Consider the following 23,698-nt stretch of genomic DNA (forward strand, 5'->3'; position numbering starts at 1 on the left):
TGTTACCTCGTCCCACCCTGCTTGGGGACGAACTGCTTTTCACTTTGCCCCGGATGGATGGTCAGAAGCAACAACTTTAGGGAATCTTTCTTCCTTTGTCCATTAAACCGTTTTTTCACGTTAGCTCTAGAAGATTGGATAGAATATACGGAAGGTTCTTATATTAAATGACTCTGTATGTGGTTTCTTTGAAAAGTTGGCAAAATCCCCCTGGATTAAAAAAAAATATATCCCTCTCTCCTGGATTTCAAAAAATATACCCCACCCCCTGTAGTTTTCAGGAATTGACGACAAAGCTCCTAAATTGAATATTATATTCGTTTTTATTGTGCATGATGCTTGTTTGTCGAAATTATATCTATATTTATTTACAACATAATATACAAACATACAAGACAAAATAATATGTACCTCAAAAATATATGAAGGAATGAAATACTTTGATCTATAAAACTGACCAATATAAATTACTTAAACCCTGCAGTCTTCCTTAAGATCGCAAGAAAATGCAAGGCAGTTCTTTTAGCTGTAAAAACTGGATTTTTTTTTCTTAAATATATAGATATATATATATATATATATATATATATATATATATATATATATATATATATATATATATATATATATATATATATATATATATAAAGGTAAAGGATACGGCATTAGACTTTACAGTCCCTACCGGCGGTGCTGATCTCCGTTTCTTGGCCCTTCAGCCAGGAAGTGCAATGGGGGGTTGGGGGCCAGCCATCCTGTGCTTTCGCACACCCTTCCTGTTTACCTTCCCCAGATTTCTCCAGGTACCCATTTAGAGCTGGGTTGACTCTGGCTAAGCTTACAGAGTCACGCCGCTGACCCCCGTCCCAACTGCAGAATTGGATACACTGGGATTCGAACCCGCGTCCTCTCAGACAAAGGATCCCGAATGCAGCGCACCAACCAACTCGGCCAGGACGGCTATATATATATATATATATATATATATATATATATATATATATATATGCGGACAAGTAAATGGAACTATGATATAAGCAATACTACACAATATTATGTGCCTGCAAGAACACACAAACACTGCAAGAAGAAGAAGCCGCAATAAAAATCATCAAATCAATAGATTAGCAGGGAGCCACTTAAACATTTTAACAATTCAGCTTGGACTATGTACCTGATTTTATCAAAATTGTCTTCTTAATCGGCTAACATGTGCACTGGTCATTCCTGGACTTTAAATGATTCAGGTTTTGATGACACACCCCGTATGAACCCAGAAAAGAAAAATCATAAGTCAACATAAGTAAAAAAGTTGCTTTAAAGCTTGGCAAGGGGCCAATTTCGTTAGTAATTCATAAAAATTTTGAATAATGCATATTTATTATTTCGACTTTGTGTCTTTAATCACTTCTTTTAAAGTTATTTCTCAAATTTATTTAGATTCCTAATTACCATTAATTCTTAAACTCATTAGATATTACGCTATTTTGTTTCCCAAATTTTATCACTAGCCCCCTCTATTTTGATGTTGACGAGCGCCAAAAACTAGCCCACTTTCACCTTTTCCTCTTCCTCATGATTCCAAATCAAGTTTCACTACAGCGTTGTCATGTTCTGCTGAGAATTTTGTTCCTCAATTGCATTTCTTTTTTCTCGCTTGTCCCTGTAACAAAACTTTAAATAACACTCAATGTTGTCAAAGAGATCATACTAGCACAAAGAAGAAATCTTTTATCGTGCTTTTACACTTGGATGTCTGCCTTCGTGTGCTTATAAGTATTTTTTTAAGCCTGGCCTGTAGCACAATAAATCTTTGGATGAAAACATCCTTTTTGTATGTTTTTGCTTTGTTCTTCCTCTTCTTCCTAATTTTGCATGCCATTTAAATCACTTTATTTTTTAGAGTATCCAGAGCTGCTTTTTAGCTGAGTTGATTTCTCTTCGCATGCATCTTCGTTATGATTTGTCTCTCTTTTAATCAACTATTTTGAACTTTTACGTTGTTTTCATTTGTTTTGTTTCGATTTATAAATTTGACCAAATTTACTCTCACGTTCTCTTCTATTTATTGTTGATTGTCTTTATATGAAACTTGTATATGGTTCTGTGATTACATCTTGGACTTGAATTTCCTCTTTCTTTCTGTTTAGATAAATATAAAGGATGAGGTAGACAAATACAGCTACAAAAATGATGACTCCAATAAATATGAAGAAATATATATTCTGCTCCAATCCAATCATCTAAAAAAGAATATCGGTATAAGATATATTGTAAAAGTCTTCTCATAGGGAAAGTGGAACACTAGAACTTTTACCCTGACGTATGTAATATTTTCGCGTTACTTGTGACTAGGGCTAGAAATGTCTCCTAAAGAGCTATATACATACCAATTGTTCGGTTTCGATGTTTCAGCATAAAATGCCAATTTCGCTATCATTCGGTAGCTGAGATTCGGTTTTATCCATTTACCATTTTTTATCCATTTTTTTTTTTTTTACAACATGCATCAAAAGTGATCCAAGTTTTTGGTACAGACATAGCTTAAAATAGTAACATACTAACAAGAATTACAGTACGAAAATTGAGAAAGGTAAAATTAAAAACCGAGTTTTTCTTTTTTAATCACAACAACAAGTTACGTTGCCATAGTAACCAATAGTGAGCAATAACAATAGCTGTTACACACAATGAACGATTATTGCTCAACGACAATAACATACAATTAGCAGTAACAATAACAGAAAATAATGATAAAGTATATAAACTGGAGAAGAGTGGAAAAAAAGGAAGGTATAGTTTGTATTGTTTTGAGCAACATACTCAGAAGCAAGAAATAACTGGAAAATTGATCATTTAGTTTTGATATAAAAGGAACTTAATAAATAGTGTTTTAATAAGTACCATATCACCTGAAAACTAAGTCGCCATGTGATCCAACTATTGTTAGTCTTTGAGCGTTGGTTATTATTTTTCAGCGTGAAATTGTATTTTTATATTGGTTTTAAGAACCATTTTTTATTAGTTTTTTTTTACGTAAAACTATAAATTTTTCGCACTGAACATTGTTGAAAGGTTAATTTTGTTCCCGTTGTAACTTTTATGCTGAATATGAAGGCATACACTCTTTTTTTATGAATTGTTACGCCTAGTTCATTTATGAAGTTTGAATTTGAAGAGATACACTCTTTTTTATGCATATTTACGCCTAGTTCATTTGTGGAGTCTGAATTCGAAGACGTGTACTCTGCTTATACATTTTCACCCCTAGTTCTTTTGTGAAGTCTGAATTCGAAGACGTACACTCTCTTTTTTCTTTTTTTATGCGTTTTGCACCTATTTTATTTGTGAAATATTGCCTTGATACCCAATTAGACATATTATTGAACTTTAAAAATTTAGCCTAAATCTAAATAACTTTGTTTATTTTGTAAACAACAGTATAACGGAAAGGTTTCCCATTCTAGCTAGGAATGGAGAAATTGGATGTTGGGGGTTTAAAAACAATTGGGGATCTAAAAAAATTTGGGATTAGTGAACTCGGTCTAATCCATTCTTAAAAATAAGTTAATAAAATTCGTTATAACCAAAGGCTTAAGAAAACACCAAATTATGGGAACTTCCCCGCCAGTTCATTTGCAAATGAACTGGTAGCAAAATAGCACTGCCTAGGTAAAGAGCAATGTGAGTAGCCTATAATGTATTATTGTTACTTTATGGTAGACCAGAACACTTTGTATAGAAGGAGTTGTCATAGAAACTTAGTAAGGACTTATTTGGTTGGAAATTGGGAGTTCTTGTGCCCTTTTTCATATTCGGAATTCATTGGAGGGCAACCACCCCTCCCTTCACGCAAATCATTTCCACAAACAAATCCAATCAAAATATTTAGATAATCATTTTATTCAGCGTAGTAGAAATGTCTAGTAATTATGTCTTTGAGGTTGACCCCCCCCCCCCCACAGACCTTAGGGTAATGATTGTAAGCTATGTCCCGCTGGCATATGATCGTTATATTGAAAGATTTGTCGAATACGCTTCGGAGAGGGCTCATTGAATTGGAAATCAAGTGTTCTAGTACCTTTTTTAAAAGTTAAAGTGATCGTAAGACAAATAGTCCCCCCCCTTCCGTCCTATTCTCACCAAATATATCCCGTGGAAATTTTGAGATAGCCATTTAGTCAAAAATAGTCCAAAGATCATGTAGCAAGGTCGTGGGGGGGGATGATACAAGAGTCTTAGGGCAAGGGTTATAAGTTATGTCCCGGGGAATATAACGTTTTCTTATGGACACAAACCCCTAGATCTCAGGGGCAAGGGTTTTAAGGTATATGCCGGGGCATGCAAGATTTTTATGGAACTGGCGGTCAAATAAACCACTGATCGGGTGGTTTATTTGTTCCCCAGGGAGAACCTCCAACAGGTACGACTCTAGTTTGGCATTGAGGAGGGGACATGCATGCACGGAGAGGTGTAGCATAAATGGGAGACAGTAACAACGGCAATCAAAGGGGTAAAATTAACCTTGACTGGGCTGCCCACTTAATTGGACAATCTGTCTTGGTTTTTTTCTACAATTGGCCATGACTTTGACTTTTCCCACAACTATTCCCTCTTTTTAAATTCAAAAATCAACGGGGAACGCCATGGGATAGGAAATCGGGAGCTATATTGCCCTTTTTAAGAGTCAAAAGTAAATGGAGGGCAATAGCCCCTCTCCCACGCCTATTATTCCCCAAAACACAATGAATCAAAATTTTAAGAAAGCCATTTTTCAAGATGTCAATTTCTCGCAGTCCTAAGGGCAAGAGCTGTAAGCTAAACAATTCGTTCATTGTTTTCATATAGTATTGATATTGATTAAGTTGTGCATTGCTGTACTTTACTTTCAAAAAGACGGAAGGCATCCATATGGGTCTTTCAGAGGATTTCGCGGGAAGTACTGAACTAAATCAAAAGAAGTTATGTGTATTTACAATGTTGAGGGTAAGTTTGAACTAAATGAAAAGACGCTATGTGCATATACATTGTCAAAAGAGCAAGTCAAAAGAATTGATTTGGGTATTAAGTTGGAACTTTCAGAGAATGCTTAAAGGGAAAGATCATCTGACTAAAAGACAATATGTGCACACTTCTACTAACACTGCTATGACAACTATATTTACTACTAGTATTACTACTTCTAATGCAACTACTTGTAAAGGTAATACGTTAATATTACTGCTGCTGCTAGTACTACCGCTATTACTATTAACACTGCTGCTAGTAATACCGATACTACTATTTTGACTATTATTGTGTTGCGGAGCAACACTACTGCTTTCGTAGTTTTTTTTTTTTTTTTTCACCGTGATCAGCGACCTGTAGCTCCGAAGTGGTAAGAGTTAAAAATTTGAGATTTTTCAGAGGGAAGGGAAACGTGAAACAGAGTAAAAAAGTTCCAGAGAAGTTCCTAAAATTTCTAACAGTTTTCCATAAAAAAAATAAAACCGTTTTTCTCTTAGAAACTCTGCGTTTGATGTTTGGCGTCAAGTTAAGACGACCCTAGCTTCGGAAATAAACTTGTTAGAAATACAGTTATGCTGAACTCATGTAGAACTTTCATTTGTCTCTTCGAGAACCGGAGCACAAAATTCCGTAGCTCTTACAGATTTCCCGGAAATAATTCCGGAAAAGTCCATCTCGTTCCGATTTTTTTTGGAATTTTCTCAAATTTTCGATTTTGATGTTTCTTATATTTTTATCGAGTAGTGCTATGAAAAGTATGCAAGAAGAAGTGAAGTGTTCTATATACCAAGTTGCTTCGTTCTCTAAGAAATAATTTCCGAAGTTTCGACGTTCTAGAGGTAACTTCTGTTCTGGACCAGCTAGAATTTTTTTTCCAACGCGGTTCGACAGGTCTCGATCTCCTAACCACTGGAGCTTACAATAGTTTCTCCGAAATAAAATTCCTTCTTTGGGTTTTTCTATTTGGAAGTTTTGTCATGCCCTCGGGGCAATTTAAATTTTTTGGTGAATTTGGTTTGTTTTATATTTTCCTAGCTTAGACCATCAAAAGTTAAGCAGAAAACTATAAGACGTTATTTCCGTATCTCTTTCAGATTTCCCGGAAATAATTCCCGAAATGTGCGTCTCAAAACATAATACTTCGAATTGGCGTCACTGTTGCTCCGCAACTGTGTCACGTAGGGCACAGTTGCACGTGTTGCTCCGCAACTGTGCCCTAAGGAACAGGGCACAGTTTCTGCAACGCTTCCCGTTGCACAGGCAACGGAGGTCTAGTTACGACTATGCTTAAGGTTATGAAGGTGAAATTTCAAAGGAATATTTTTTTGCGGGGGAGGAGGTGATCTTCGTCACAACACGCCGTCTGTACGCAAGTTGTCAAAATTGCATAATAGATACATCCTAGGAATAGTTTGGTTTCTGCAATTTAAACTAACAGGGTTTATTATGGGAGATGTTGAACTAACCAAAAGAAAATGCTTGCATTCCAATGCTACTGCTTCTAATCATACTACTGCTGATGCTACTATAATCACTAATTCTACTATTGCTACCGTTACTAAGGCTAATGCTACTAATACGCTTACTGCTGCTGCTACTAAAAATAAGGTTTAAAGTTTGGGAAATATCGAACTTTTATGGAACTAAATCGAAACACACTATGCCTACACAGATTGTCAAGAGGACGCATCAGAGATGCTTCAGGAACGGTTGATGGTATTAACTTGAAACTTTCAGTGTGTTCTGATGGGGATGTTGAAGGAATCGGAGATGCTATGCACATACTGCTACGAATGGTCGTAAAACTAAGGCTACTGCGCAAGTTATGAGCACTTAGGTGAAGCTTTCAAGGAATATTTTGGCGGATGTCGAATCAAATCAAAGAGTTCTAGTGACCTTTTTAATAGTCAAAAGGAATTGGAGGGCAACTAAAAGCAGCAAAAATAAATATAAGTAGGGATGACAACCCCCATTCCTTCTCAAGACCAGAACATAATTTGCACTTCACTAAAAAAAAACAAAAACAAATGACCATAGATTGTCAGTTTAATATAAATATACCGATATTTATTCTTTAAGGTTTTGTTGTATGGACAAGTTTAAACTAATTAAGATAAGAATCAGCAATATTTTATCGCAAATTTGTTTTTTCAGTGTCTTTTTTTAATTACATATCACAAGGTAATTTTTATCAAATGTCAAATTTAAATTTTTCTCCATTGCTTTTTTATAGACTTCGCCAAAATGGCCTATTAACTTGTCACATATAAAGAAACTTACCCCAGAAAACAGATTTAATTGCAATTTCACACGTGAAATTAAACTAAGGTTAATGAAACACGAACATTATTCCATAAATGATCTTTAGGACCGATATTAGCAATTGTATCAATAGTACTTGTTTTCCCTTGATATGTCAGTAACGCCCATAACCAAAGATTAATAATGGCAATATTTGTCTGTTTGTTCGGATGGTAGTTCCACAGAACAGATTGATAAGAAATCGTTGCTAAAGCATCATTTAAAATTTTATCTTCTCCTTAAGCTTTTATAAGCTCCAACTTATATTGGGAAATACATGGCTGAAAATGGTCGAATTATTGATGGCCAGCTGAGCTTTTGAAAATGGAATACTTTTCTGCAATCCTGTTTGTAAGTAACAGCTGTTAGCAGCAGTGGTGCAACTTCGTAAAAATAATGGGGGGAGGGGAAAAGCTAGAGGTCTGGAGGGGACAGTTACTATCCCCCTTTTTTGATAGACTAATATATTTTGCGATTTTGTACTAATGATATCCATATGTTATATTTGCGCTGAAGTGCGTTGGTACAAATTAATCCAGTTATCCTACCCGAGTGGACAGGACACTGAGCTTAAAATGTTCGAGTCCTGCTGTAAGGGTAGGATCTAGAGCAAAATCTTGGGGGGAGGCAATGTAACAAGGGCACCAATGGGCAAAATCTTGGGGGGCCCAATATGACAAATGTGCCAATAATTGACCAAATTGACAAATTTATTTTTTTTAAATGAATGAAAAAACAACAACAAAAAACAAGGAGAGAGGGCACCAGAAAAATCTTGGGGGAAGGTCCGGGGCCCCCTGGATCCGCCGGTACCTGGTATCGCCGGTTATTTGCTTTGGGACAGGGGTCAGTGTTGTGGTTGTGTAAACTCAACCAGAATCAATTTAGCTCTAAATGGGTACTTGGAGAATTCTGGCGAAGGTAAGCAAGAAGCGTACGTGAAAGCAGAGGATTGCTGGCCCCCAAACCCCATTGTATTTCCTGGTTGAATAACCATGAAACCGAGGTTTGTTCCGCTGATTTGGACTAAGAAGTATAATGACCTTACTCTAGCTGTTCTTGATTTGTTTATCGTTACGTCGAAATATTTAAATTTATTATCTATCATATTGATAGTATTTGCCTTCGATGAATTTGTCAACAACATCTGCAAATAAAGATTATTTAATCTTGTAATTCTAACGTGTAGTTAATTACTTGGATAAGGTTTTCTCAGTAAAGACAGATAAGGGGTCCTTGTTAAAACATCATTTCAAATTCCCATTACTTGTCACGTTATTAATCTTCAATTTGTATTCCTACTATTGCTTTTGCCGACCACTCATCACAGCACAAACATCCTGAGGTTAACACAAATGGGTAACCTTCGCATGCGCCCTACTCTATCCAGATTATCACTAATTATTTCCTTATATAAGTCACAAAAAAGGACTTTTTTGGAAAATGCAGGCTGGGGCATTTTTTCTTAATGAAAATACCAAGAAACGGTGTTTTCGAAATAAGGAAAGGTGGGTAGTTGACCCCACCCCCCTGATTCGTCATACTTAAAGTCTTTTTTGCCTTTGTGAATAATCCTTGGGGCTGTTGGCAGCTAATGACAGCACAAAACCACACCACCTTTCCATCATACAAAAAACAAGAAGTTTCATATACAGAAAACAAGGATCTCTCTAAAGCGGTGAAGCTTTTTTTATTTTTATTGTCTGTTTTAAATTTCTTCCTATCTTTTTGGCTTTTATCCTATGTCGCCAAGGAAGAGATCATATAGTCGAAATATTCGCTTAGATTTTATTTTATAGATTGCCCTCGGAAAAATCTTCTTTCCTCGTAACTTCTGGGTTTTCGCTATTTGAAAGTTTTGGAAGCTCAAAATAAATTTGCATAGTTTATCAAGTCGCGAATGCTTATTCTATTTTGACAAAATAAAACCTTATAATCAAAGCAATTCATTTTCATAAAAACTCTTGAAGCCAGTAAATAAATGCCAACTTTTGACCTCAAATGTCTCATTAGTATTCACAGTAGATGCCTACTGTTTTTTCAGCTTCAACAAACAAAATCAAAATTCTTACATCACGTACGTTACTGAGTAGTATAGAATGATAAATTAGAACTTAAAATTCCGAATAGATAATCCAAATAGATAAGTAATTGCAGATTATTAACTAGAACCCCGCTTTTATGTATCTTTTATTCATAATGTTTCTATCAAAAGGGAGTTTCTGAATATCTTGAAGCTTAAAATTCGGTATAACTTGATAACATTCAAAGATACTTAAAAAGTGTCGAAGTTCTTTGAATAGATTTGAAATTATATTAGGTATTTTTTATGAATTTGCCGAGACTTGCTTGCTTCTGTAAGCTGGAAAGTGTCCATAATTGGGACAAAATGTTTTAGTATCTCTAAGCAAGGCTTTGTCCAGGAAGGTTAGGGGTTTTGAACCCTCCTCAGAAATATTAGTCCGACTCGTCAAAACTTAACAAAATGAATATAAGAACAATTGTATGTATGTTATTAGGATTGTAACCCCCACCAAAAAATTCTTGGATACGGTCCTGCCTCTAAGTCAAAGCCTAGATGACCCTCCCTGTCACGTCCAATTGTTGTTTCTATCATGTTTAGACTGTTGAAATAGCATGAATAACGAGGGGTGGTGGGGAGTAATAGGCGGATAGAAGATCTAGCTGATAGGGAGGGAGTAGGGTTTTGTGAGGTATATGTTTATTTTGGAACTTATGATGTGATTGAGTTTGGAGTCTTATATTTTTACTTTTTTCTTTTTTTTTTTTTGTTGGAGTGCCTAAAAAATGTTAAACTTTATCTACTGCAGGCCAGACTAACCTGGAATTTTCTCTTAGTGCAGTAGACGTAAACTGTAGTAGAGATTCAAAACTATGCATATTAACAAAGTCAGTATCAGCATAAGCATTGTCAAAACCCGTTTGTTAAACTAAGACCTTTTCTGACGAACAGTTTTTGACCAACAATTGACGACCAAAATTGACAAAGGGTAATTTTGTATGTGGATTGTTTTCATTCATAATGTTGTCAACAAGACCTTTGTTGGTAATAGGAAACGATTTATGCAAGAGAAGCAGGACTGTCGACCGGACACATTTTAATTTAGAAGAACGTATTTCAATCTGCCGGAAAACAATGACAATAAAGAGCAAAAAAAAGACACATTTCAGAAATTTGGGACATAACAGGGCAAAGCAGGGATATATTTTGTAAAAGTATGATATAAAATGAAACATTTCCCAACTGGATATTTTTTTTCAAAAAAGAAATATATATCACCAAAGTAGTGCTATTTTTTTCTTTTTTTTTTGTTAGTAGGCCTATCTAGGTTTTGTCAGAGATGTCGTTAGTAAAGCATTTTCTCCGTGGAGGGGATTTATCTGTTTATATTAGTTTAGTGGTTTCAGGCTAAGTCACTTTGCAAGAATGTTTCGTATATATATATTTTTTTTTGTTATATTTGATATTAATTGGCCGCTTATGAAGAAGTTTAAAAGTGCGTTTTGGTCAATAATACAACTGGTAAAAACAAATAACCTCTTGTTTTAGATAACTCAAGATGGACACGTAATAGCTAAAAATGACACGTTATTGGATGCTCAGGGTACATATTTATTGACTTAAGAGGTGGCAACCCTACCTCGGGGTCACTGACTTTTTGGTATATGGCCATCCACAAAAGTCTCATTTTTAGCTAAAATGTTTCCAACTTGAAATCTCAAAAAACCAGAGGCTATTCTTTTTACCACTTGTTTCACAATATTTTATCTATTTTTATTATGAATTCAGATTAATTTGAAAATGTAAAAAATATTTTTATACGATAATTTTAGGAGCTTGATAAAGAGAACTCTTTTATTCAGCGCTTAAACATTTGAAAATATTGAAAAGCGTGTCGAATGCATTTTACCAAATACCCTTAAATAATTGACAATTAACTGCGTGAAAAGGGATTGTTTGGAGGTATAGCCTGGGCTTCTGTGTCCTTATGGGCACGAACATATTAATCGTATGTAAAAATGTTAGGTTAACCAGTGACTGTAATCATTTTCAGGCATTTTTTTGTTCAGATTTGATACCTCATAGAAGCCTTTCTCCACGAAATATTGCATCACGGCAGTTTCAGTCATACACCAGCAATTCAAACTGAATATTTGTTCTTTAATTGTTCATTCCTCTCAATTATTAAATTCATAGAATACAGAAAGTAAGTAAAGTAAGTAAGTAAGACGGCACTAGACCCTTAAGGTCCAAACCGGCGGTGCTGATCTCCGTTTCATGGCCCCTCAGCCAGGAAACCCAATAGAATACAGAAAGAAGGAAAATTTTTGCTTGAAGAATTAAATATTCATTAAATTAAAAAAAATTTCTATGAGTTACAAGTTACCCAAATGCTAAGGATGATACTACTACTAATAATAATAATAACTCATCGCAGCACAAGGCCGCCTGAGGCCAACACTGCTACGCTCGCTCCTCTTCCAACCGAATCTATTCATGGATTCCCTCTTTACACCCTCCCAGGAAGTTTCCATTTCCTTTAAATATTTATTTATGACATCCTCCCACCCCAGACGAGGACGATCTGCTTTCCGTTTGCCCCAGACGGTTGGCAAAAAAGGATAATCTTCGGTAATATGTCATCCTTCATCCACAAAACGTGGCCTAGGCATCTCAACCTTTCTTTCATTATAGCCCTAGAAAGTGGAATCGAACCAAATTTTTCGTGCAAATTACTGTTTGAAATACGGTTAGAAATACCGCAAATTCAGATTTAAGCACTTTTTGACCTATTGACCTCTTAAAAAATGACCTATATATGGGGTCATTACAAATCTGTTTTTCTTATGTGTTTGTGCTGTTGCACTGGTGATTTCTCTTCTCATTAAAATTCGATGTGCACGAACACATAAGAAAAAAAAATCCAGCAATGGTTAGTTTAAGTATTTAATATATGCTATGCTTTACCCCCACCCCCCTGATGCGCAAATATATAGAGCCCAAATTTGTTTCTAAACTATTACAGATTTTTTATACCCAATATTTAGGTCATTTTTAAGAGGTCAAAAAGCGCTTAAATCTGAATTTGCGGTAGAAGCGATTATTATATTTGTAAACAGCATAAAAAAAGGCATCGAGTGGTATATTCACTTTATATGAAAGCCAATAATACTGTTTGCACCAATTTCATCCTATGTTCTATCACTAGTCAAAGAAAGCTAACCCGTGTCCTCAAGAATCATGTTAATAATAAACTAAAATGAACTAGGTCAAAAATTACGTCAAAAATTACGTCAATAATGAACTTCTCTTTGTCTTTGAGACGGTCAGCCGACGCCAACGCTCTCAATTTAATAATTCACAAAAGACATTCACAATTTTGCTAATAAAGTACTCTATTTTATCAATTTTATTATCACCAAACTTCAGCCCTAGAGTATAAATAGAAGCTTGATTTTTTTAAACTGGTATTATTTGAAATTTGGTTGTTGGGGGAGGAGAGGGAATTGTCTCGGTAGCGAAAATTATATACAAAAAGAAAGTTGAACGAAAAGTCAATGGGATATTCTGGCTAGAAAAAAAATCCCCAAAATCCCTTAAAGTAGGCGAATGATGCTTACGAGAAAATATAATGCATATCTTAAAAAGCTTAAGATGTTAGACAAACAATGCTCAAAGCCGCTGCCTTTCTTTCCTTTGCTGTGCCTGTCTCATTTTTGGAAATGTCCAAATTTGAAGAAGGGGCGCTTTTTCGTTCTTTAATACCGATTGAATTGTAAAAAAAAAAATAATAATAATACGTACTGTGTTAGATTATTCAAAAGGTATCCTAGCAGCAATAACTCTTTGACGTGCAAGCGTATTCAAGCAAAGTAAACAATCGACCGTTTCTTTTTTTATGTTTTAAATGCTATAGACGTAAACTGATGAAATTTTCGTTAAGATTCTATGCCATTTAAGACAACCTGTTGTCTCTATAATTAAATGACTTGCGCAAAATCTATTTCCTGATACCCAGAAGATAAAACTACCAAGCAGGATATTGTTGATGACGACAATGACCCGAAGACGTGCAAAATGTCGCATACGTTATGTTGAAAATTTCTTTATGTAGTGATTAGCAAAATAACGTTAGCTCTGAATTGTGATAATCCGTTAAAAATAAAAATCAAGTCCCTCCTGTTTTCTTTTCAAATTCTTTTCCTGTATCATATACGTAGTTTTTAGAGCTATAACGATACCTTGTGAGATCACGGGTATTTTGACCCATTAACACCAACAGTGTTATTTAGGCGCTGGGGTCATTTGGTCGCACATTTAATTATTGAAATCAAAGCATTTTTCAAAACTTTTTTTCGCAATTCACTTTTGATTGACATTTGCTAAACAAAATGGTGCTTCCGGTGCAATTGCACTGTTTCGACTGTGCTATCTTTTATAAGGCATCCGATAAAACCGATTTGAACTGTTTTTGGCACAGTTTCTAAGCTAGTTAAACGAGCGAGAATCAAAACAAAGAAACCTCGAGTAAACAACAGTAAAAATAATCTAGGCTTTTAAAATAGCATTGATACATGAATAAGACTGATCCTTAGGGAGATGAGAGGGACCTGATAATGAGGGAGATATTAATGTACAAGTGGAAATATTTGGACTTTCCTTTAGATGACAATCCTTTTGACCAACTTTTAGTGGTATTCCCTTTTTGCAGTCTGGTACTGATTGCAATGGCACTTTATAGAGTAAGCTACTTAGAGCCAATATGCTCCTCCATGAGCCCAGCTACAAACTGTGTTGGATCCACAGGGACAAAAGCCCCCCCCCCCCCGACCGAGATTTTTGTGTGCCCTCATTCTCGTTTTTTATCTATTTAATCTTGTTTTAGAACACATTTGTCATTTTGGTCAATTATTGGCACCTTTGTCACATTAGCCCCCCAAGATTTTGCTTATTGGCACCCTTGTCACATTGGGCCAACCAATATTTGGAGAGGCTAGATCCACCTCTGGACACAAATGCTCCTCCTATGCCCTATTTTATTCAAAGATTTAATCTTTGCTTCTTCCCCTGAAATTACCTCTTCTACCAGAACGTTTCTAATGACCTTTTCTTATAGAACCCTACCTATTGAATTGTCAATACCACACCTTGTATTACGATAATCATGGTTGCAGCTGTAGCTGCAACTAGTAAAGAGCAAACCACAGCCCATAGTAACCAAAAGTTGAAAAACACGTTTTGAAAAAAAGGACTTAGCGAGAGAAAATTGTTATCTGAAAGTAAATCAGGAATGGTAAATACTATTTTGGTAAATTATAAAAGTAACAGTTAATTGAAAAACTGAACTATGTTGAGCTCAAAAAAGAGCCTGAAACCCCTCAAAAATGTCCCTGGATGAAAATAAATAGCGCACCATTAAAATAAGCATGGTCGAAAACCATTTATAGGATAATTACATTCTTCCATCTTGAAGAACAAGGAAAATTACTTTTTTTGCATGGGTAGCACTGATGCTACATCAGTTTCATTTGTTTTCCTTTTGTTCTACCAGGACTAGCGCGTTTTCAGAACATCATCGAGAGATGTTAAATGGCTCATTTGAAGAAAAAGGAAAGTCATATTTTTGCATGGGTAGCACTGATGTATTTCCTTTGTTTTCCTTTTTTCTTCCACCAGGACGAGCGCGTTTCCATAACATCATAGAGATGTTAAATGGCTCATTTGAAGAAAAAGGAAAGTCATATTTTTGCATGGGTAGCACTGATGTATCTCCTTTGTTTTTCTTTTTCTTCTACCAGGACTAGCGCTTTTCCAGAACATCATAGAGAGATGTTAAATGGCTCATTTGAAGAAAAAGGAAAGTCATATTTTTGCATGGGTAGCACTGATTTATCTCCTTTGTTTTCCTTTTTTCTTCCACCAGGAGGAGCGTGTTTCCATAACATCATAGAGATGTTAAATGGCTCATCTGAAGAAAAAGGAAAGTCATATTTTTGCATGGGTAGCACTGATGTATCTCCTTTGTTTTCCTTTTTCTTCTATTAGGACTAGCGTTTTTCCGGAACATCATTGAAAGATGTTAAATGGCTCATTTGAAGAAAAAGGAAAGTCATATTTTTGCATGGGTAGCACTAATGTATCTCCTTTGTTTTCTTTATTTCTTCTACCAGAGCTAACGAGTTATCGGAATATCACTGAAAAATGTTAAATGGCTCATGTGAAGAACAAGGAAAAACACATTTATGCACAAATAGTACTGACGTATCACCTTTGTTTTCCTTTTTTTTGACTAGGGCTAGCGCATTACCAGAACATCATAGAGAGATGTTAAATGGTTCATTTGAAGAAAAAGGAAAGTCATATTTTTACATGGGTAGCACTAATGTATCTCCTTTGTTTTACTTTTTCATCTACCAGGACTAGCGCTTTTCCAGAACATCATAGAGAGATGTTAAACGGCTCATTTGAAGAACAAGGAAAATCACATTTTTGAATCGGTAGAATTGATGTATCTCCTTTGTTTACCTTTTTTTCTACCAGGGCTAGTGACTTAACAGAAAATCCTAAAGAGATGTTAAATGGCTCATTTGAAAAACAAGGGAAATCACATTTTTGCATGGCTAGCACTGATGTATCTCCTTTGTTTTACTTTTTCATCTACCAGGAATAGCGCTTTTCCAGAACATCATAGAGAGATGTTAAATGGCTCATTTGAAGAAAAAGGAAAGTCATATTTTTGCATGGGTAGCACTGATGTATCTCCTTTGTTTTACTTTTTCATCTACCAGGAATAGCGCTTTTCCAGAACATCATAGAGGGATGTTAAATGGCTCATTTGAAGAAAAAGGAAAGTCATATTTTTGCATGGGTAGCACTGATGTATCTCCTTTGTTTTACTTTTTCATCTACCAGGACTAGCGCCTTTCCAGAACATCATAGAGAGATGTTAAATGGTTCATTTGAAGAACAAGGAAAATCACATTTTTGAATCGGTAGAATTGATGCATCTCCTTTGTTTGCCTTTTTTTCTACCAGGGCTAGCGACTTACCAGAAAATCCTTAAGAGATGTTAAATGGCTCATTTGAAAAACAAGAGAAATCACATTTTTGCATGGGTAGCACTGATGTATCTTCTTTGTTTTCCTTTTTTTCTTCCAGGTGACATTTCGTAAGCCTTCGTAACAGGGAATGCAGCGTATTTGAAATCGAGCACAGTCTTCCCTTTATAAAGGTCTTCAAAATGTTATATTTTTCGGTTCAATCCATCTTTAGCTGTGAAGATGGCAAAGGCTTAGCGCAAAATATTTTGGATTTACTTTGACATTTGTTATGCACCATTCTACTTTTGTTGCAAGGGATTGCGATTAAACAAGCCTTTCTTTTGTCTCTTACAGATGCCGTCGATCTCTTTTCAGAAGAAAAAGAATGGGCAGAGAGAAACAAATTTTCTTTGAAAAACCATAGCTATTCTTGACACCAACAGGCTTTTTTCTTTGGTTTTCTGTGCTATTTCTTTTTTATTTCAAAATTCTGATTGAGCACGTGGGATATTCGTCTTATTACTTTTTGCAAAGAATTTGACATTTCTTTGTTTTTCGAAGAATAAATTAGCTTTATACAGAACAATTGATAATATTTTTCTAGTCATTATTTCTCTCCTTATCAAGTTTGATCTCCTAGTTAATTGATCTCATGAACACATTAATGTTTGGATGAAATGATGATGTGGTTGTGTATTTTCGCGAAAGCAGCGTTAACAAACGCCTTGGGAAAATCCCCATGAAAAGGATGTGAAGCACGTTCCAACTCAAACGCGTTTCACTTGCTTCTCGATATCAGGGTGTGGGAAATGGTCGACAAACTTTTAAAAGAAGATTTGATATGCTACAGATGGAAAAGAGGGTTCAACGGCAATTATCCGTGTCGGCAGTGATAGACAACGTATCTGCGGTCTTTTGGTGCAAATCTTTTAAGCCCTTTCTTCATTATGGCGTTTTCCGGCGGAGACGGCTGGGGTGGCTCATAGTGAAGATAGATTTTATCGCCGTTTTCGTTTTCTCGCCGTACAGAGTAGATATTTTGGCTCAAAAGGTAAAAACTAAACAACACATTTTGTCATTCATCTTAGTTGCACTTCAAATTTTCTTTACGTTCCTCTAACACTTCAAACGCAACACAAATAATTCAGAATCTTCTGCACTTCTTGAAATAAGACTGCGCTTTCGAATTTTTTGCCAAAAACGACAAAAATGAAAACTATCGTCCAAAAAGCGGCAAAGCCGTTTCTGGTGATGGAAAACACCATAATAAAAACAAGACTTTACTGAACCCGAGAAATTGTACTGAATTCTCGTTCTTCTTCACGTATTAAGCGATTTGAGTTTTTCAATGGGATTTTACTTATTTGAATAGCCGCTTTGCTTTTAATTGAAAAAGAAGAAAGAAAACCTGGCACTGGACTTGCGATAAAACCATTTAAAGCCTTTTCTTGTCCACTTTTAAAGTATATTGGCTAATTTTCTAGGAGGACACTAAAAGCGTCCCTCTTCTGCTGAATTTGACACTTTAGTCGCGAAAAGTTTTGGCAACCTTGGCTAGCAAAATATTTGAAAAACCAAGGTACGGATTATTACTGGCTTGTGTGATTAACCGGTTGGATATAAAATCTTTTGCTTCAAGTTGTAATTTTCTTGTGAGTATTGGTGATTCTTTGTATTTCTGTGATTACTTTACCATATTATACTTTAGACAATCGTGATTGCAGCTGAATGCTTCAGTTGCCTGACCAGGGTTTACCTGGTCCCACCCAAAATTTCCATCCCCCTTACTCTCAACCTCTAATTGGAATTCTCCCTAATGGACAAAGTGTAACAATATATACGCCAGGAGATCTCCAGAGAAGCTCAACTCAACCAATTGTTACTGCAAGCCATAACTCAATCCCGCCACCCCAAAGTTATATTATATGTCCCACCTACCCAAGCTACTCCATCCCGACCTCAAACAAATTTTGTGCACTCAATGAAGAGAGTTATCCAGCATTACCCTCTTATGACAGTGATGAAGAGCTCAGAACATCTGTAAATCCAATGGAAATAGAAGGTATCATAACGCATGAAAATGGATCAGTATTACCAAGACTAGGACAGAATCCAAACATTGGTATAAAAAGGAGAGATTTGTCCCCAGATAGTGAAAATGGTGTAAATACAAAGTGTAAACAAAGGAAAGCTGCAGCACCTCAAGCAGAATACACTAACAAGGATACACCAAGCTTGCCAGAGCAAGAACAGTATAAAGTGTTAATAGAAATCATAATTGCAGAAAATGGGAAAACATTTCCCCCTGATCATGAAATAGCAAAGTCAATCCAGACAACATTGAAAAATTCAAAATTTGAGCTTGAAGTAAAGAAAGAAAGAAAGAATATGTTCTTATATCTACAAGGGGAGAATGATAGTGAAAATATTCTTTCCATTAGCACACTCTGCAACATATCTGTAATAACTAAACGAATACAACCTACAGTAAGAGGAATAATTAAAGGTATCCCTCTTAACCTAACCATAGAGGAAATCAAGGAAAGCTTACAATCTCCTACATCGGTACAAGATGCTATAAGGCAGAAGAGATATAATAAAGAATCCAAAAAACTTGAAGACAGTCTTGCTATATTAGTTGTATTTGAGGGTAGGACCCTACCACCAAATGTTTGGTGCTTTGGAAGAAAGAGGGAGGTATACCAGTACTATCGCAGAGTACTTCAGTGTCACAAGTGCCAGAAATATGGACACACTCAAAAAGAATGCAGAGCTAAAGAGTCAGTTGGTTTGAGGTGCTCAGAGAAACACCAATCAGGCCAGTGCCCACTGAAAACAATAGACCCAGCAATTAGACAAAAATCATATTCATGTGCCAATTGTGGTGGAAGCCACTCATCAACATCCAACTTATGCCCAGTAAGACAACAAAACCAAGGAATCCTTCAAGTGGCCGAAAAATATCAAATAGGATTCCATATGGCACAGGTAGCCTATAAAAGCTATGCAGACGTTCTAAATAAGAAGAGATTTCATAATAATAAGTTTAATCAGACTGCACCAAACCAAACTACTGAAAGACTCATTACATCATCAAAAACAGAAGTAGCTGAAAGGTTAGTAATTGGTCTACTTTGCAGCCCAGATCTTATAAATTTATCAAGCCTAAGCTTACCAGCTCGAATTGAAAAACTCTGCAAATTGGTAAAAGAATTAAATCTAGGGGACCTTAATGAACAAAAGATTTCAAATGTCTGTTTACTTAATAGAGCCTCATTAGGTAACCACCATGGCCCTTAAAATACTGTCTTGGAATGCTCAATCTATAGGAAAGGAAAAAAAAGATATTATTCTTGACCACTGCCAGGAAAATTCTATAGATATAATATGTATCCAGGAAACTTGGCTACAACCCCATATGAGAATGAACTTTAGAAACTATAATGTCATCAGGAAAGACAGAACTAATGGCACCAAAGGATGAGTAATTATTTGTTTAAAAAATAACATCCATTTTACTAGAATTGAGCCAAAAATCGAAGAAAACCCTCAATGGAATTTGGAAATTACTGGATGTAAAATTATTCAAGATAATGGCAGTTTTTTAAATATATTCAATGTATACAATGCCAATGGAAGCAATCACATTGTTGGAGACATAATGAAAAAACTACACCAATTGATCCCAAGTAATGAGGACCTAATTATAGTGGGTGATTTCAATGCCCACAGTAAAGTATGGTGTAAGTGCGATTTGATTAACCCATCTGGAAGAAGCTTGGAAAAGTTGCTGCTTGATACCAACATATGCCTGATAACACCAAAAGGACTACCCACCAGATGTAATCCCCTTTCTCAAATTAGAACTACAATTGACCTGATTATGACCAGTCCTAACATAGCAGGTATGACATCCATTTGTATCCCATCTGATACTTTACTATTTAGTGACCATTCTCCTATCCATTTGGCAATAGAGTCTAATAGACAAACCAATAGTAGATCATTTTCAGCAAGTCATGGTAACAGATTCTGGTTCCAGGTAAAAAGGGCTAACTGGTCCCATTTTAAATACAATTTAAATCTAATTCCCATAAAAAATATCTTGACTACAGATACCTTTATTGATGACAAAATCCTCCTATTTCAGAATAAACTATTAGAAATTGCAAAGACATCTATGCCATTTACTGCAAGCACTAATAAGAGGGTAAAATGCAGCATTTGGTGGAACAGAGAGTGTGAAGAGTCAAAAAAGGAATATAAGAAACAAAGCAGAATATATTTGGCTGCAACTACTTTACCTAATCTGATTCAAATGATAAAATCATATGCAAAATTTAAAAAATCAGTTTCAGCTGCAAAAAATAAAAGCATCAGAGATTTTATGGAGCACCTTGATTTCAAAACTCCAGCAAACAAAGTCTATTCCTTTGTAAGACACATGATGAACAAGCCCTCTCTAAAAAGTAATAACCCTCCTATGATTTACAACAACATTCCTCTTCTCACTGAAGCACAAAGAGCTGAAGCAAGCTTAGAGTTCCTCAGCCAAACTATGGGTAAAATGGATCATGATACAACTGGAATCATTTGCCAAAACTCAAAGATCAACAGACTCTCCAGAAGAGAACTACATGAGCCATACAATAAGCCATTTACACTAGCAGAAATACAACATGTTATATCTTATCTTCCAAAAGGATCTGCTCCGGGATCTGACATGATATTTCCTCAGTTTATTTCCAATCTCAATGATGAGTGGATATCATGCCTGCTTGACTTAATCAACCAAGCATGGGATATTGGCTATTTCCCAAAAATATGGAAAACAGCAACTTCAATAATGATTCCTAAAGCCAGTAAAGATAGCTCAAAGATTGAAAATCACCGCTTTATAACACTATTGCCTGTTTTGGGCAAAGTGTATGAAAGACTTATTAAAAGGAGATTGAATTGGGAAATAGAAAAAAGAAAGTTCCTCAAAGACGTCCAGTGTGGCTTTAGGAAGAATAGAAGTACCATTGACAACCTAGTGTGTTTCCAACGAGATGCCACTTATGCTATTCAGAACCAGCTAATAATGATTGCAGTATTTTTAGATGTTGAAAGTGCCTTTGATTCTCTCACCCATAGACAAATTTTGAATGGTATTATTGAAAGTGGTATACGTGGAAGACTATTAAAATTTGTCAAGAGTTACCTGGAAGACCGGGAAATTCACATTAGAGTAGGAAATACCATATCTACCAGCACATTGAAGGTCAAAAGGGGTGTGCCACAGGGATCAGCACTAGGACCTGATCTATATAACATTGGCGTGTATGATATACCACTAGATGATGGGACATCCAGAGCAAGCATATTTGCAGATGATAAAGTCTTTTGGGTCACAGGAAGAACCATCAGTGAGGTCACTAAAAGCGTAAAAGCTGTATTGCAACAACTAGAGAATTGGGCAGCCAGTATTGACATCAATTTTTCTTTACATAAAACCAAAGGTATGCTTATAACTAGAAAAACTGCTATAAGTGCTCCAACATTGACTTTAGGAGGTAGGAAAATTGACTATGTTAATCAAATGAAGTTTTTAGGCTGTATTATTGATAGAAATCTAAATTGGAATCCTCACATAGAATACACCAAAGCAGCATGCATCAGAAGACTAAATGTTATGAAATCATTAACAAGGTCCTCTTGGGGTAGTAGAGCAAAATTCCAGATTGAATTTTACCAAAAGTATATTCGATCAAAGCTTGAATATGCTGCAGCAATTTATCAATCAGCTCCACAATCAACCCTTAAAAGACTAGACACAATCCAGAATGCAGCTCTGAGGATTTCCTTTGGAGCAAGGAACACAACACCAATTCCATTCCTGCTATCAGAAAGTGGCCTAGAAGACCTTGAAACAAGAAGAAGTACTACAGTATTAAAATATATCAAGAAACTATGGGCAGCTGACAGAACACATCCAGTAAAATCAAGAATAGTAAAACCAGGTATCTTTATCACAGATAACAGCCAAAAGAAACGCAATCAGAAAAATATTTTTGAGAAAGCCATTGAACTCTGCTCTCAATTTGATTACTGTTTAAAAATAACAGATATGCTAAAGGTCCCAGAAAACAGGCCATTACCTCCTTGGGAACAGAGTCATCTTGAGTGTGTAAATAATATTGGTGAAGTATCCTGGTTCAATCTTGCAATCAGCTTTAGATTACACATGGCCAACTTATATAGCGACTTTGTACATATATATACAGATGGATCAAAAATTCAACATGACACCAGTTGGGGCTGCATTTGTAATCCCTAAGCTGCAAATTACAAATCAATTTAAGTTACCAGTTGAAACATCTGTATTCCAAGCAGAAGTTATTGCCATTAAGAAAGCCTTGGAATATATAGGAACCAATCTTCAAAACTATCCAAAGATAGTTATATGTTCAGATTCTAAAACCTCTATTGATGCCATTAGTAATGCAAATAGAAATAGGATGTCCATAATGGAAGTAATTGCTTGTTACTCTATGTTTACATCTGTCTGCAAAAAACACAAAGTAATTCTACAATGGGTACCAGCTCATGTTGGGATTGATGGTAATGAAAGAGCAGACAGAGCTGCAAAGCAGGCCACAAAAATGACAGGCCCCTTTACTGAATGTGATTCTCCCATGGAAGTTAAGATGATTGACAAAGTAATAAAGAATCTAGATAAATTTTCTTTTGAGGAAAACCGGAATTTGTCAGGCAACTATTTTGTCACCAGCAAAACCACAAGGAGGCATGAATTGAAAATATACGACAAATTAACAAGAAAAGAGGGAGTTATTTTGTTTCGGCTAAGATCCCAACATGCAGGGGTTCAATCCTATCGTGCAAGATTTTTTGGAGAGGATGAAAATTGCAGATGTTGTAACAACGAAGAGACAATTGCACATGTTCTTCTAGATTGTGATAATTATCAACATCAAAGACAAAGTTTTGTAAAGTTCCTTACTCAGAATTCTATGCAATGTAATATAAATCTTCTTTTGGGTGGAGTGGCTGACGAAAAACTTAGTATACAAATCTTTCGACTGGTAGTTCAGTTTCTACAAAATATAGGAGTAGACAAGAAGATATAAACTAGTGTGTTATTTAAACCTGTCAGATGATGTGTATCAAGGCGAGACAATATTAGTGAAATGTTTAATTACTGTTGACCAATTTTAGCTTTGGGAGGCAAATCCGCCTTCCCTTGTATTTTCAACCTTCCAGGATGATTTATTTAGAACCATTGAATGAGGACCTAAGTGACATCTGCAGTCAAGAAAGGTCCGAA

The 23,698-nt window shown here is 35.7% G+C and overlaps 3 protein-coding genes and 1 long non-coding RNA gene across 5 annotated transcripts in view; 3 read left to right on the forward strand and 1 right to left on the reverse strand.

Moving 5' to 3' along the window:
* Positions 1–2,128, forward strand: part of LOC136036708 (phosphatidylinositol 4-phosphate 3-kinase C2 domain-containing subunit alpha-like) — a 144,048-nt gene extending 141,920 nt beyond the window's left edge. The window contains exon 23 of the mRNA XM_065719037.1: positions 1,904–2,128. Within this exon, the coding sequence (XP_065575109.1) occupies positions 1,904–1,925 (22 nt within the window). The 3' untranslated portion in view covers positions 1,926–2,128. The remainder of the gene's footprint in view (positions 1–1,903) is intronic.
* Positions 1–23,698, forward strand: part of LOC136036707 (zinc finger protein with KRAB and SCAN domains 1-like) — a 264,716-nt gene that overhangs the window by 109,947 nt on the left and 131,071 nt on the right. The window lies entirely within an intron of this gene.
* LOC136036709 (uncharacterized) lies at positions 340–13,325 on the reverse strand. Its single transcript, XR_010619769.1, has 2 exons — positions 13,136–13,325; positions 340–2,243 (listed from the first exon to the last, which is right to left on the reverse strand). It is a non-coding gene; the product is annotated as an uncharacterized LOC136036709 (long non-coding RNA).
* The window catches only part of LOC136036706 (uncharacterized), a 42,833-nt gene continuing 37,025 nt past the window's right edge, over positions 17,891–23,698 (forward strand). Inside the window, exon 1 of one of the 2 annotated variants that reach the window (XM_065719028.1) lies at positions 17,891–17,950. The gene's annotated coding sequence lies outside the window, so the exon portion shown is untranslated. Of the gene's footprint in view, positions 18,024–23,698 lie in introns of both variants that reach the window. The other variant, XM_065719029.1, reaches the window with a different exon arrangement.

This window comes from Artemia franciscana, chromosome 15 (genome assembly GCF_032884065.1).
Source record: "Artemia franciscana chromosome 15, ASM3288406v1, whole genome shotgun sequence".
NCBI classification, from domain to species: Eukaryota; Metazoa; Arthropoda; class Branchiopoda; order Anostraca; family Artemiidae; genus Artemia; species Artemia franciscana.